The sequence below is a fragment of the Hippocampus zosterae genome, chromosome 9 (assembly GCF_025434085.1).
Source record: "Hippocampus zosterae strain Florida chromosome 9, ASM2543408v3, whole genome shotgun sequence".
Taxonomy (NCBI): Eukaryota; Metazoa; Chordata; class Actinopteri; order Syngnathiformes; family Syngnathidae; genus Hippocampus; species Hippocampus zosterae.
In genome coordinates this window covers 21,585,016-21,601,415 of record NC_067459.1, presented here as the reverse complement: position 1 = coordinate 21,601,415, position 16,400 = coordinate 21,585,016, and the positions used below count along the sequence as shown (strand labels likewise).

The 16,400-nt window shown below is 47.0% G+C and overlaps 1 protein-coding gene and 1 long non-coding RNA gene across 14 annotated transcripts in view; both read left to right on the top strand.

The window, feature by feature from the left end:
- LOC127607655 (uncharacterized) overlaps nucleotides 1-16,400 on the top strand; it is a 97,127-nt gene that overhangs the window by 68,795 nt on the left and 11,932 nt on the right. The gene's annotated exons all lie outside the window — the stretch shown is intronic.
- The window catches only part of foxp1b (forkhead box P1b), a 124,502-nt gene that overhangs the window by 97,113 nt on the left and 10,989 nt on the right, over nucleotides 1-16,400 (top strand). For all 13 annotated transcript variants that reach the window (XR_007964106.1, XM_052076077.1, XM_052076078.1 and 10 more), the window contains 4 exons: nucleotides 3,271-3,457; nucleotides 9,102-9,209; nucleotides 12,683-12,770; nucleotides 13,835-13,918. Coding sequence is in view for 12 of the 13 variants with exons in the window: in XM_052076077.1 (XP_051932037.1) it covers nucleotides 3,271-3,457; nucleotides 9,102-9,209; nucleotides 12,683-12,770; nucleotides 13,835-13,918 (467 nt within the window). In the remaining variant the exon portion in view is untranslated. The remainder of the gene's footprint in view (nucleotides 1-3,270; nucleotides 3,458-9,101; nucleotides 9,210-12,682; nucleotides 12,771-13,834; nucleotides 13,919-16,400) is intronic.

Here is a 16,400-nt window from a genome sequence, read left to right as displayed (position 1 = left end):
TGCCCGACCGAGAAAGAGGATTTTTACGGATCAGTGTCGTTTTGTGCCGCTGTAATCAGATGGAGACATCTGCAAAAGCAACTCCATTGTTCAACCATAAAGGATAACGCGCTCAGGGAAGTTTGTGTCGTGACATTTTATTGTCATTTGAGGTGACACACTGTAGAAACATTTCAAAATAAAGAAATAACTATATGGGAGGGTGGGGGGGCGGGGGGGCTTAATCAAAGGTATGGGGAAAAATGGCCAAGTTTTTCCACGTGGTTTTAAAAGCATCGGCGCTCCGGACTGACATCGCTTCTGTTGGGAACTTGTTCCATTTGTGTGCAGCATCACCGCTAAATGAAGCTTCACCTTGTTTACTTTGAACTCTGGGCTGCACTAATTGGCCCAAGTGGGCAGATCTCCGAGCCCGACTGGGTTTGTATTTAAAAGGTATGGGGAAAAATGGCCAAGTTTTTCCACGTGGTTTTAAAACCATCGGCGCTCCGGACTGACATCGCTTCTGTTGGCAACTTGTTCCATTTGTGTGCAGCATAACCGCTAAATGCAGCTTCACCTTGTTTACTTTGAACTCTGGGCTGCACTAATTGGCCCAAGTGGGCAGATCTCCGAGCCCGACTGGGTTTGTATTTAATACGTTAATGTATTCACGACCCAAACCATTCAGCGATTTAGTCGCAGAATTTCGGACTGTATTCTCCCCGGCTGACTGGGAGCCGGCGAGACCTTTTGTTCCCACTCTGTTACCGCTCTCATCAGCCTCCTCCATCCGTTGCGCTTTCATCTGAGTAAACAGTCGTGTCGGGGTCACCAGGACTGCGAGGTAATTGAGCCGGTGTGGGCCGCCCTGTCAAGCGCATCGGCTAAAAATACATCGCCCGCTGTCACCGGGCACCAAGTGGGGGCGGGGGAAGATCGGTCCTTCTGTCTCTGGTGCAGGACACAAGCATCACCGGTGACCTCCTCAAAAATAGGATAAAAAGGAAGGAACTTTTAGCTCACGGTGTGTTTTTATGACAGGAAAAGCTCAATGGAACATTTAGTGGCGTAATTGTAAATGGGCGAGCGGGGGGGGGGGATTTGCATGCTAAAACACAGGCGGGCAATATGGAGCCCGCTTTGCCTGTCATGGGCGCGCACTCGGATTAGAACTCGGCAAGGCGTTGAAGGCAGTCAGGGAAAAAAACACACGCAAGCAGAAGAAGAGCGAGCAAAAATATTTGAATGTGGAAAGACGCTCCTTGGAACGTGGAAAGGTTATTGATATGTCCTGCAATCATTTCCTGCTCTTTGATATGCAAAAACACTCTTGTGTGAATTTAGAGCAATCCTATCAGACTCATTTCACACTTCTTAGCCCTTTGCGTCTCTTCGGAGTCCTCCCGCCTCATTAGGCCAATGTTCTCCATTACCAACATAATTAAAATCTTTAGTAGCTTATCAAATGAAAAATATTTTTGCAGATCGCACCGAGATCTTCACATTTTTTTTTTTCCACAACAGGAATAAATGAAGACCGAGCATTTTGCATACAGTGTCTTACAATTTGGTGCTTGAAAGGAGCAGTTGTGGTATCTATAGAGCCGCTGATGAGAAACGGGGAGGGGGCGGGGGGGGGGGGGGGGTTGGGGATTCGGAGACTAGAAACTCCAGTAGATAAGCACGTGCAAATCATCTTTCATTTAACACTGCTCATTTTGGAGAATGGCTTTAATTAATTGTAAGGTAAAGCACAGCACATATGCAAGGACTTGCTTTGAACATGTCGATTACTTCAGCACGCTGGATTTGAATCTGCGCACATTGTCTTCAGATTTTTCTGTTTTTATTTTGAAAATGGGCATCAGAGTTCACACACGCAGATAGCTTCATTTCAATTTTGTCAAATGACGATATTGCGGTAATCGGTAAATCTCTCTGGAATTTTTTTTTTTTGCGGGGGGGGCGGGGGTTGGGCAGGGGATCGGGAGACATGAAAAAAAAAACAATAACTGATTCTCATTCATTCATTCATCTTCCGAGCCGCTTGATCCTCACGAGGGTCGCGGGGGGTGCTGGAGCCTATCCCAGCTGTCTCCGGGCAGTAGGCAGGGGACACCCTGAATCGGTTGCCAGCCCATCGCAGGGCACACAGAAACGAACAACCACTCACACTCACACCTAGGGACAATTTGGAGTGTCCAATCAGCCTGCCACGCATGTTTTTGGAATGTGGGAGGAAACCGGAGCACCCGGAGAAAACCCACGCAGGCCCGGGGAGAACATGCAAACTCCACACAGGGAGGCCGGAGCTGGAATCGAACCCGGTACCTCTGCACTGTGAAGCCGACGCGCTAACCACTGGACTACCGGGCCGCCATCTGATTCTATTATATTTATTCATAATTTCTACTCAGCATGTAGCCAATTTTAGCAGAGGTGGCCAGCATGAGGCATTTAAGACAAAAAAGATCTATGTCAGCTGATTTTAGTAAAAAAAATGCTATAGATGACCACAAATGATATGGTGTACTGCCATAAAAAAAAAATTAAAAACTCCAAAACCGGATTTTACCTTCTTATCCAAACTCCTGACCCCCCCGCCCCCCCCTCCTTCCGCTTTTAAGTTTGCTGTCAGCGCAATGTAGAAACACGCAGGCAGGCAGGCAGGCAGGCACACACACAGACACGCATCGTCGATGTGTTGTCAACGCACCAACAATGTCATCTGTCTGCAAGGGATTTATTTTTTTTTCAAAGAGCTCTGCTAGCTGCAGTGTGCTTGACTTGTTAAATGAGGTTTAAGTCTTCTGTGTCAATTGGAGGCGGTGCAGAGCTTTAAGTATTTTGCACATTAATGCGCTTTTGAGAATATTACCCCAGGGTCCTGTTTCTCAAAGAGGCGGGGGGTGGTGGTGGTGGGGGTTGGGGGTGGGGGGGGGTTATGTTTCCGAGTGTTGCTGCTGTAAACATATTGTTGTCTGCGCACAACACACAAACATGATGGCCATTATTCAGATTTCATGCCTTGTCTGAATGCTAATTATTTTACTCTGGGCATGAAATTTGCGTGAGTACGAGGGATTTGTGTACACAAATATTATCCAGATGACGGGAGGAGGGCGGGGGTGGTGCGTGGGGGGTGTGGGTGGGGGTGGGGGAGTTGTACTTGCTTGAGATTCTAATTAATACACTGTTTTGTTTACAGACAAATGATTTAATTAAATGGCCAAGGAGAGAGTTGGATTAGCCGCTAATTGATTTGACGATCCAATTTGTTTGTTCCAGGCATGATTCCTGCAGAGCTGCAACAGCTATGGAAGGAGGTAACCGCCGCCCATGTCAAGGAGGAGCACAACGGCAGCAACAATGGCCACCGGGGCCTCGATCTCTCCTCCCCGGCCCCACCAAAGAACCCTCTCCACAACCAGCACCCCCCCACCAATGGGCAGTACATCAGTCATAAGAGAGAAATGTAAGGACAACAACCTTTTTGTCTGCCCGGATCATTCGCATACACAAAAAAAAGGGGGAAAAAAATCATTTTGACTGACACAATCAGTCAAATATGAATTGACTTTGCTAGCATTAGTGTTGAACTGCAATGCGCCATACTTGAGTTGTTGTTAGTGTTTTGGGGACCCGAGCCAATTTACAGTATGAGGAGAAACCTCTTGGTGTCATGCAGTGCTGTATTATCTTATTATTCATTCATTCATTCATTCATTCATTCATTCATCTTCCTAACCGCTTGATCCTCACTAGGGTCGCGGGGGGTGCTGGAGCCTATCCCAGCTGTCTCCAGGCAGTAGGCGGGGGACACCCAGAATCGGTTGCCAGCCAATCGCAGGGCACACAGAGACGAACAACCATCCGCACTCACACTCACACCTCGGGACAATTTAGAGCGTCCAATCAGCCTGCCATGCATATTTTTGGAATGTGGGAGGAAACCGGAGCACCCGGAGAAAACCCACGCAGGCCCGGGGAGAACATGCAAACTCCACACAGGGAGGCCGGAGCTGGAATCGAACCCGGTGCCTCTGCACTGTGAAGCCCACGTGCTAACCACTGGACTACCGGGCCGCCCCTTATTATTATTATTTTATAATTATTATATTATTATAATTATTTTATTATTATCATTCTATTAAATTTTGAGTTATTCCGCTACCTACCGGAAGTATCCATTGAGCGTACATTGACCATCCATTCATCCATTTTCATCTTTGCGAATGCAGATTGTTTGCTATCACCGTTGTGTAGTTGTGTGGCCCGTGAGTGTATTTCTGGAAGACTTTAAAACACGCACCGCTGTCTACAAAGTGCTGCACTTGGAGCCAAAATAATTCAAACAATAAAATGAATAATACAAACATCAGAAAGCACAAAAACGGATAAACTAAAAAAAATGGAGGCTCCTGCTCCTGAGAAAAGAGATGAAGACACTCAGGGGGCCAAAATCGAACCCCGCACTGTACTGTGAGGCCGACGTGCTAAACCAGTCGACCACCGCGCCGCCATTTTTCTCATTAAGCCGCAAAATCTTCCATCCGAGGTCTCCACAAATTCCAATGCCCCCACAGGCCTTGCGGGGTCTATAATTAATGTATATTTCATTTAATATTTCACCGGTGTTAATGAGGGGGGGGGGGGGGGAGGTCAAGTCTGCCTTTCTGTCATTCTACTCCAGAACATAACATCACATTAGCCGTCGCGTCTCTCAAGACGAAACGCACGCGCCGAGGTTCTTTTCTTTCGGTGGCGTCAACCTGATTCCACTCATTGTTCAGGCACTAAAGCGAGCAAACTGAAACAAAGTGGCGGTGTGATCGTGTTTTCCCTTTCGCGATAGATCATCCCGTTTGTTTCCGTCGCGAGGAGGGCAGGAATTTGGCGTCTTGGCGCACGTGCTTGTTTTCTCGCACCGTCGCTGTTATGATCTTTGAACTGCCGGCGACATGGCTCCAGGCAACATGAGCTCACTGCATAACAACGGAGTGGCTGATCAAAACCAACGCGTCTTTCAGAACGCGCCACGTAGAAAAAAAAAACAACACCGCATTTCTGTGTGTGTGTGTGTGTGTGTGTGTGTGTGTAAGTGGGATGGGCAACTGGCGGGGAGCGACACAGATCATGATTCATGGGTGGTGAGATGTTTATTCATTCATCCTTCATTCATTCATCTTCCGTACCGCTTGATCCTCACTAGGGTCGCGGGGGGTGCTGGAGCCTATCCCAGCTGTCTCCGGGCAGTAGGCGGGGGACACCCTGAATCGGTTGCCAGCCAATCGCAGGGCACACAGAAACGAACAACCATTCACACTCACACTCACACCTAGGGACAATTTAGAGTGTTCAATCAGCCTGCCATGCATATTTTTGGAACGTGGGAGGAAACCGGAGCACCCGGAGAAAACCCACGCAGGCCCGGGGAGAACATGCAAACTCCACACAGGGAGGCCGGAGCTGGAATCGAACCCGGTACCTCTGCACTGTGAAGCCGACGTGCTAACCACTGGACTACCGGGCTGCCCGAGATGTTTATTATTTATTTTTATTTTGCGTGGGTGTGGAGGGGGGATTTTTTTTTTTTTTTTTTTTTTTTTTTGAAAGTGGATTTCAAGATCCCGATCAAGAACCAGGCCACCACGAGGCGAGGTTTGATACAGTTGCGACGCTTCATTTGGTGTCGGGGGTGCGTGTGGGCGCAACGTGTCTTGTGGAAGCAATGTGTGAGGGATGAGATATTGACTCGCTCCCTCCATCACACGTGGTCACAAGTGAGCAAACAAGGTGAGCATCAGTGGGAGGGATTTAAAAAAAAAAAAAATACGCGGCGCTCCAGCTGCTAAGCCTTGACTGTCAGAGATTAAATAAAGATGTCAGCAGCGGTTTAGAACCAGCGCGGAGGTGAAAGACGCCGTTCGCCCATGGAATTGTTTCACACTCGTATCGTTGTCATCGTATCCGTCGGAATAGCGAGCAGGTGACTCTCATTGACCGCAATGTGTCACCGATAGCAGATAGGTTACCGGAAACAATTCTTCAATAACATGAGATGGACATCAACAAATCAAGTCAAGTCAAGAGTATTTCTGGAGCACTTTCAAACAGCCATCGCTGCATACAAAGTGCTGTACATGGAGTGATTTAACGTACACACTAAACAGTAAGACGAATCGGTACTAAAGGCGGTAGAAAGCACCAAGCAGTAAAATCAAGAGCAAATCTAAGTCAAGTGAGTTTTGAGGAATGTCGCAACCTAATCTGATAAGATTTGAGATCGATGCCGGTAGGCGGTTCCAACTGAAAATGGCATCCGAGCATGTTCTAAACCGCCGTCGAGGTCGGTTGTATTTTGATGGTGCGGACCAAGTTTACGTTTGACCGCAGCGCTATTCTCGAGCATCTTCGAAAAAACCACCGAGCAGTCATTTCAGGCTTGGAAAGATCAAGCGGAAGAAAACGGGCCCGGGTGTCAACGGAGAGCAGCCGCCGGCTCCTCCTGGCCAGGCCAAACTTTTGAATTGATGTGCTTTGGCGCGAGTCCTTTTGTCAGGCACAACAGAAACACGCCTCTCCTCTGATGGACCTGTTTTCCCCCGACCGGCTTGGGATTGGTTTACAGCGGGGCCCTAAGTACCGTGTAGTTAGTTTCATGTGTCATATAAAATCTGGCCGGGAGCGACGACGCCTTGCAACTAAAACCTTAAGTGCATCCACAGGAATCACTCATCGGCTTTGCGCTTCCGTCTTAAGGAAGGAGGGGAAATTCAATCACCGCCGTCTTGACACACGCCGAAGCCGCGTGCCGCGTGCCGCGTGCCGCTGAGTTGTCATGAAGAACGCTCGGCAAACAGGCTCTGATCGGGGCTCTGTCTTAGTCTTAGTCAACCTGCATCTGCTCGGATTTGGAATCCCCTTGTGAGTCTTGCAAAGGCACAAAAACCGTATTTATCTTTTCTAGCACGGCAGCTTTGTGGACTTTGTTTGAGAAGCATCTTAATCATTTTGCGGTGCATTTTTTTGGGGGGTCCTGAAGCAAGGGTTTTATCAAACCCACAAATAAAGTCGAACCTCGTGACAAGCTACTTTGAGGAATAATGTAAATATCGACAGTCGTTCGTTGTAACCATTGCCCATAAAATGGCCGCCAACCACCACGTCTAAGACTCCCTTACCAAAGTGAGAGACAATTTCAGATTTCGCGGACGGCGAGATTTGCTTCTGTTTACCAGACCATGTGCGCCGCGCTTCCGGGTCGATCGGTAGTGTTGCTAAGCAATGGAGGGGAATCCTGCGCTGTGCATTTTGTTCATAAGCAAGCTAGCGGTGCCACTGTTAGTCGTCACGAAGGCCTTTTCGCGATTTTGTGGGACGAATCTGGTCGTTCTTATGAAGTTGACGCGATAAAGGCGTTCGGCGGGAAAGCCAAATGGGCAAATGGGATGACGTGAAATGTGATCGGGGTGAAAACAACTTGTTTTCTTTTGTTTATAAATCGCCATTTTGCATACATGCACTGTGCGAGAAAATGTAGCTTGTTGCTAACAAGCTACATTTTCTCGCACAGTTTTAAACACAAATCTGCATTTTATGTCAACTTTTGCAATGCCTTGGATGCTGTTTTAGCAGGTGGGAAACAAAAAGCACAGGTGGCAGCGATAGAGGCCAGTGCCCCCCCCCCCCCCCCCGGCCTTTGTCGCGGAGAGTTGCGTGTCTTGAGTCGTGCTTGTTGCCATACGGCTGACTGCTGTCTTGTTCTCGGCGTGAGCTCCCCCCCTGGACCACTTCCTCAAGCGCCCTTTGGGGTGACATTCGTTACACACCTTTTGCCATATGGACGGTGCTGCTGTTGTTGTTTTTTTTTTTTTTAGAGATGTCCCCGTTCACGTCTTGTGGTTGCTCGTCAGCCCCTTGTGACATAAATCGGACGGTAGAATTGATACCAGGTGGGAATGTTCAAAACTCACTTGTATTCTTTGGCGTTTGACTCAGCATGACTTAGATTTGTTCTTGATTTTACTGCTTGGTGCTTTCTACCGCCTTTATTGCCGATTCGTCTTGCTGTTTCTTGTGTATGTTAAATCGCTCCATGTACAGCACTTTGTATGCAGCGATGGCTGTTTGAAAGTGCTCGAGAAATACTCTTGACTTGACTTAGATTTGTTCTTGATTTTACTGCTTGGTGCTTTCTACCGCCTTTATTACCGATTTGTCTTGCTGTTTATTGTGTATTTTAAATCGCTCCATGTACAGCACTTTGTATGCAGCGATGGCTCTTTGAAAGTGCTCGAGAAATACTCTTGACTTGACTTGTTTACAGTTTGAGCTGAATCTGAAAAGTTTCTTTTGCTTTTCGCATTGCGACACGTACGTTCCTTCGGACAGACCTAATTCAATTTGCGGATGTACGCACAAGGAATGTGCGAGCACCGATATCAGGTGTCGCTCATGGAACGATCCTGGATCTTATTTCTAGGATCCGGGTACTTATAGGCTGCCGAGACCAGCCGACTGATACTTCCAACTCAACGTTTTAGGCGAGCCATTCATTTGAAAACACATTTTGATTCTTTGGCTTTCGACTCGGCATGAGACTTGTTTTCATGTTCACGGTATTGATTGTGTTTTTGCTATTCGTGTCTCATTCGAAGCGTCTCTGGTTTTGAATGTCTGATCGCTACGGGATGTACAGCACTCTGCATGCAGCTACGGTTGTTTTTTAAGGCACTCTTTCATTCAAGTTTGAGTTGCGAAAATGTGACATTGAGTAAGTCCTCCTCGGCGGTAGTTAGCGCAGTAGTTAGCGCGGCGAATCATCACATGCTAATTAGGGTTAGGGTTAGGCTCACCAATACCGAGTTGGCGCTCGGTATTGGTGAGGACTCCGACAGTGAATAGTCACAATTCAAAAAAATAAAAATAAAAAATACAATAAAATAAAAAGTGACTCTCAGCGGCTCTTTGTATTGGTTTTAATCGAGCGAACCACACGGCAGCGCTCACGGATGAATTCGCCCTTCGTTTACACCAGTGACGATCCTGCCGCGAGTATTTAAGCTCAGTGAAAGAAAGAGTTATTAAGTGGCCTGTTTTCCTTCTTTATCTTTCAGATCCACCGTCGAAGACTGCCACCCCCACAGCCATCCTCTCTACGGTCACGGCGTTTGCAAGTGGCCGGGATGTGAAGCCGTCTTTGATGATTTCCATTCATTCTTGAAGTAAGTCCAAGTCTCCATTTCCAAGTGTGTGTGTGGGTGTGGGTGACCTTGCTTTGGCACATTCTTCTTTTTTTTGGATGGGGGGGGGCACCTTTCACACAAATGCACTGTAACAAAAGCTGTTTGTTATTCCTTGAGTGAGTGAGTGCCTGGGACAGTGCTCTCCTGACAAGGGTACGGAGCCCGAGACCCCCTTGGAGGACGCCATGGGCCTCTAATTCCTGTGATAAGTGCAGTTCCCATGGCGATGGGGACCATTTTTCCCAAACAAACAACCGTAGGATGTTTATCCGTAGCGGGCCACACTTTAGGCACACTGCATGTTTGCCCTTGTCATTGGAGCATGGGGATTTGCTGTTTGTCTTTGAATGCCTTGTCTGCCCGGTGCCATTTTTCTTTCCCCCCCCCCCTCCCCCACTTGTATGCCTCCGATTTCTTCTTTCATGGTTCCATCTGTTTTTTTTTTTTTTCCTCGGCATTTAATTGTTGACCACTGCATCGCACGTTTGTAGCGCTTTATCTTGGACAAGACACACCCGCTTTGAAATTACAAACTCCGGGACAGATTAGACCGTGCGCGGCCAGGCGCCGAGCGAGCGTTGTTGTGATACGTCGCGCTCGCCTCGCCTGAGACCCCCAGGTTTGCTTATCAAGCCGGCGCGCTTGCCTCGCTCTTTTTAATCCAGCTCATAACAGCGGCGTGGTTACAGAGAAGGATGAAAACATCTGCCTGGTGGCAGCAGATCAATGGCTCACTGTCACCCCGGATTAGTCTCACTTTCAACGAGATATGAGACAATTCCACGATACCCCGAAAACAAGCAGTCGCACACTTTCCCAGCAGACGTGTGGGGCAAAAGGTGTCACGCGGGGGGGGGGCGGCCTGTGAGGCGACCGAAACTTTGTCGTCAATATTTCCGGTCGCCGTTTGATTGTTTTCTCGAATCCGCTCGTATTGTCCCCCTGGAGCGCTTGTGACTTTGCGAACAAATATAACGTGTGGAGTGCCGTTTGCAAAAAAAAAGAAAAAAAAAAAGCTTGCTTTGTATTTTCACACTCGGGCGTATATTTTGGCTACGGGGAGGTGCCTTTAAACCGGTTCACTTTTTATTGTATTCGGACATTGCCTCGCCCTTTTTTTTTTTTTTTTTTTTTTGGCCACCCGCCCTAAAAATGTCCGTCAGTGCACTCTGCTTTGTTTTCACAAGTGTTTTTCTCACGGCAACATCTTGTTTACTTTAGTTGCCTGCTCCAACTGCTCGGAACACGTTAAGAAAACATTTGGGGGCCGAGTCTCCACAAAGCCGCCTTTGTCTCGCAGCGGGCCGGTTTGCGAGCTAGCTCACCAAGGTGTTAGCGCTCAAACCCCCTTAAGCGCTTCCACATGAAGCCAAGCCAGTGAAAGGACTCGAAATAATAACACAACATCAAAAAAACAGCAAAAACAAATGTATTTAGTGTAACGATGGAATTGTCGAGGTCTGTGAATGTTGCGACCAGACTCGAACGTCAAGCAGATTTCAGCCGCGCGCGCCAACGGCTAACGCGGCTCGGAAATGTTGTTTTAAACTGTGTGAGTATTTGTTCTGTCTTTAAGAATACATGACGGACCTACGTGCGCTATCTTGATAAATGCAAGGCACCAGATCCTGTCTTTGTGTTCAACGCGCGTGGCCCGGTAGGGGCGGGGGCGGGGGGTGGCGTGGGGGTTCGGTCGGTCAACAGCGGCCCCGCCGTGCGGGTCAGAGCCAGTGAAACACCGCAAGTGCCCTCTAGCGCCGCGCCGTCTGCGAGATGCAGAGATTCTCAAGGGCAACGCGTTGACAAACCCGCAAGCGGATTTCTGAGCGACTCCGATCCCCCCCCCCCCATAACGCGTCTCGTCGCTGTCCGGCGGAAGCGGTCACTTTTTCAATTCCAATTCCACGATCGACTTTGGGACAGGAAATCTTGGCTTTCAACCTCCCCTGCGCGATTGCCGAACGGATCTGCAAAACTAAGTGACCCGGAAGAATGGCTTGCGTGGCGGGGGGCGGGGGGGGCGTGTCTTGAGTGACTCCTTTTATTGTTTGCTTTGCATCCCGTCGCACATTGTCAGCGCGCTTTTAAAAGTGGCTCCATTTGAAGTCCAAAAAGTGACACGCGCCAACATTCATCGGCTCTCCGGCTGTCAATTCCCCCCGTCGTCTCCGCTGCTCCCGTGTCCAGACGGTTCTCTCAAGGCTGCATTTGAATATTTCATTTCCTATTAATTATGCACTTGCGACGCGCCGTGTCATTAGAAGAAATAAAGTGGAATGTAACAAAGGATGAAAAGAAGCGGGGGCATATGTCGCCCGACAACGGGGACATTTCAAAGCCGCTCACGTAGGCTGCCCTCGGTTGAAAATGCCGCCAAGGCCGCTTCAATGGAAGTTGCGTTTCCTTCTTTGAAAATGGAAATATACGCAAATGTCGAGCGGCTCCGTTTGCGGATTGGCTTCAATTGAATTCAAGTCAGAATGATCCTATTCTGGACAACGGACGTTTAAAAGTGGGTTTGTTTCCTTCCGGGTGTCATAAAAAAATGTGACGTATCCAATTGGGAGGGCCGACGACGAGCGTGAGCGTCGCCACGGCGTCGCCGCCGACTTTTGATTTGCCGCCAACGGTGGTGCATTCATCACGCCGGGCGCTTTCCGCACCTTGCAGCTCGTCCGCCGGCGCCGGCGTGTGCGCTCCCGAGACGAGCCAGCCCGCCCGCCGACGGTGACCTACATGGTCACTGAAGATGCGATATAATTTATGATATATATAATATATTGGATCCATTAGTGAGCATAATGAAGTAGTGAAATGAAAGGGTATTTGTGAAATCGGTTCAAACATCCTGCTCGGATTATGATTAAATGATTAATGAAATGCCCCCTGTATAAGCATTTTCAAACAGTAATTCATGCGCTGGCTGATAAAATTCCTGAAATCATATTTCCTTCACTCGTGAAGCTTATCTGCTCCATTTTATATGAATCACTGGGAGGAGGTGGGGGGTAAGGGGGAGGGGGGGCTATGTCTGGAGCCTGCCGAGCTACTTATTTAGATTAGTTCTAAAAAGTAGAGGCAAGGAGAATATATTTTCCCCGTATAAAATGATCACATATAATTACATCCATAACTCAAGTTTGCGATAGCCGCCGCGTGCGTCTTCCGTTTGCCAGGTTTTTATATTTCAAGCGTTTCAACGTACTTTAATGACGACACAAAGAATTTCCAGATACGTATGCAAATGGGGCGTCGTCCAAATGCCCCGGCAAAAAGCTACAAAAGTTCACCCATGGCACTTGTCTGCTGCCGTTCAAAAGCAGACTTCGCACGACTGTTTCTGACATCGGACAAACCGAAACGAGCCGCCGCGAGTCAAAGCGACACGTGCGTGTTTTATTTTTTATTTTTTTGTAACGTGTGCGTGCGCCGTCCGCTTTTTTCTTTTCCAGGCATCTTAACAATGAACACGCTTTGGATGACAGGAGCACCGCCCAGTGTCGGGTGCAAATGCAGGTCGTACAACAGCTGGAACTGCAGGTATTGTCTCCGGGGGCTTTTGTTTTGCACCAAATATTTATGTCTTCTTCTCCCGACAATGCTTTTGCGCCCAACGCCTCCCACCCTACCCCCAAGCCCCATCTGACATCAGCGCACGGGGGTCACCCACAGAGGTTCCAATGACATGAATTTGTACACCGGCAAAGGAACCAGTCATTAAAAATGTGTTATGGATGCATGACAGCTAGGACAAGATATATGAAGAGCCCGCAGCTAAGTAGAGAAGATAATTACATTTTGTATATCGCCGGCTTTAAAAGTTATTTATGACTATCTCTTTTTGCGCCGGCAATAAAACACAAAAATCTCTCACACTGGAGATGATAGAAAAGCTCAGTGTTGAATTATAACAGAGACAAAAGAAGCTCATTTCCCTTTGCAAAAGATCAGAAATGTTATTTATTACGTTATCTGTTAGGAGCGGTCGTTTTGTACATTTTTGATTTTTCTGAAAAGGAATTTTTCTTTTTTAAATGGCGGTAAAATATCTCCATAAAGATAAGCCATCACTCATTTTGTTTTTAGAGGGACTTTAAGCGGATTACTAAGTTAGTGTCCATAGGACAGTGCCAGGTTAAAATAGTGAGCGTCCCCAATGAATAAAAATCGGAGAAATTGTTTCATTTACTACCAAGGATTCAAAGTGCACATTTTTTTAACCCGTGTCTTATGTAGTGTGTGTGTGCGTGCGTGTGTGTGAGAGAGCTATGTCATTTTGTGTGTGTGTGTGTGCGTGTGTGTGTATGTGTGTGTGTGAGATAGCTATATCATTGTGCGGCCTCATTTTATTTCCATCCTGATTCCATAATATTCAGATCGATGGAGTCAACATTTATCAGACACAAAGTTCTTCTTTTTCCTACGATCATGCAATGTGAGGACCGAGACCGATGACGTAATTACAGATGACCAGGTTTTAAAAATGACATAACAGGAAATGATACAACAGATAATGATATTTGAAATGAGAATGCAAAGCACCGTGCCTGTACTGATTACCCCGCCCCCCCCCAAAAAAAGTAATGTGCTCTCTTCCTTTCCAGCTAGCGAAAGACAAAGAGCGTCTTCAAGCAATGATGACACACCTTCACGTTAAATCGACAGAGCCCAAAGCCACGCCACAGCCGGTGAGCCAGCCCATCATACGTCTCGTGTGTCCCCCCCCCCCCCACCCAACCCCACCCCGCCTTCCTTTGTTTGTCTTAATTGGCATCCCTGTATCCATTCATCTGTCCCTCTGTCTTCTTATTTTATCTACGACATAAAAACAGCTATTGTCTCCAGGGAGAGAGAGGCGCTCTATACGGTCGGGACCGCTTCCGCTGACATCCAAGATTCAATTTGGCGTTGGAGATAAAGTGCGCACAAACGGCTTCCGTCTCCGTAACGGAATCCAAACTCTGCCCGTTTGGGCCCCGCCAGATTATTGCGATCGGGGCTATAATGAATGAGTAAAGCCAAATAATAGACATCCGTAGCGTTAAGCATCTTCAAGAGCGCGCGTGTAATGACATACCTGGACATGACAATGAAATTACACCAAGTTATACTTCAAATTCGTACTTGCTTCAGAATCCATTTAAAATTTCCCCATGACGCATTAAATGGTGCTTACAACTCCATTTCTAAAGCAAGGCGTAAAGTGTCATGTTTATCATATTGAGACAAGGGCGTAACACGGCATTTTAAGGCAACGGGCTATTCTGTCTTGTTTTTGAATGGGGGCATGTATCAGTCTGACTGACGGTTCTTTTATCACGCCAAGAGCCAAAGATCATTGTAGTGCATTGCCTGGATTCAAAAGCGAACACACACACACGCACACACACACACTCCCTAGACATAAATGCACAATACACAAGCAAGAGTCGGGTCTCTCATCACGCAGCACAGCTTGGATCATTTATTTACAGTCGCCCATTGATGTGCGCAGGCTCCTTGCGCACAGATGAGTGCAGACGTCAAAAGACAACAACAAAAAAAAGACTGTCAGTCGAAGCGGTCCCCGTGTCACACGCCGATCGCGTGGATCAGAGTGCAAAAAGTGGTCTCTTGACACCGGGACGTTTTTGTGTATGGAAAGTGGTTGAGGCGGCAGATAGCATCTGGAGTCGGTCTCTCCTCGGGGCCTGCGAGAATGCCTGCGTCACAACTCGACAAGAAGGCTCTCAAGGGCAGCCCGGATTTTGATGCTAATTATTCCACTCCTTTTCAGAAAAAGTTGTTACGCTCGCCACCGTCATTGACTATCAAGGGCTATCGATACACTCTGAGACATACTGGCGCTGGGTGACTGGTGGCTTTGGGGAGTTCGAGAAACATGCTTTTTTTTTTGTTGTTGTTGTTTTTTTTTTCAAATTCAGTTCACTTTGATTAGTTTTCAGAGCCGGTTTGTTCTTTTTTCAAAAATGCTTAATTTTAGTTGGGATTTTAATAGTTTTAGTATTTTCCTTTGTGTGTGTGTGTGTGTGTGTGTAGGCTAAATTGGGGAGCGTGGTAGCATTGTGGAGTAAAAAAAAAAAAATTTGTATGGCAGTCGAAAAATCCTGACATCCAATAAGTGCAGCGCAGAATGCCGCTGCTTCTAAAGTCCAATGCATGACATCCTTAACGTCTTCAATGAAGCTAGGATGGTCTTGCTGTCCATCCCTCGTTTTCTAAGTTGCCAACTTCCAAAGTGGATTTGTGGCACAGCGTTTAAAAAAAATATATATATATATTTTCACGTTTTAGGCGACGCACAGTAAAAGGACCGCATCTCCCAGGACCTTCCTTCTTCCGTGCTGTAATGTCAAAGGCTCATCTATTAAAATTCTTGACAAAGACAAAAACGGAGGACATTTTCACTGTATTTACAGTTAGCTTTAGGCAAAGCAAGGCAAGGTTTTATTCATACAGCACATTTTATACACGGGTACAACTCAATGTGCTTAACACAAGCCAGGACAAAACACCTCCAGTTGTCCCAACAATTACAACATTCAGAATCAAAGCAACAAAGCAACAAAAAAAATGGCCAAAACGCACACTGACGCCATTTTAAACACATGAACAGAAAACGTGAAAAACATTTAAAACTAAAGAGATCAATGTAGGTTTCTAAGGTAACTCAAAAAAATAAATACATACATTACATTTCATTTGTAGGAGTTTTGTTGGTTTTTGTTAGCCAAAACCATTTTTTTTAATGTTAAAAGCACATTTAAGTCTGCGGCCGCCGTAGAGAAGCAGCCAATTATAAGTTTGTATTAGGCCGCGGTTAATGCTAACTGATAGCATGCATGTAAACCGTGGCATGAATAGGATTCATTTTATTCTCACAAGATGGATGGCGCCGGGCGCTCAAACCAAACGTGTCGCATTAGCAATGCGCGCGTGCGTGCGCGCCAGCGCTCGGTGTCACTAAGCATCCTCGTCAGAAATCTGACCTTTTACGCCATACATAATTGAGGGAGGGACTTTTTGTTTATTTTCTTTAGCGGCTTGCCGAGTCAAAGGCAGTCTAATTAGATCACCAATTACCATTTAATTAATTTCAGTCTGAAGTCTCATTTTGTCTGTACGCTGGAGCGAGTCCAAATGGTGAGACAGACAAAAGGGCCGGGCTAT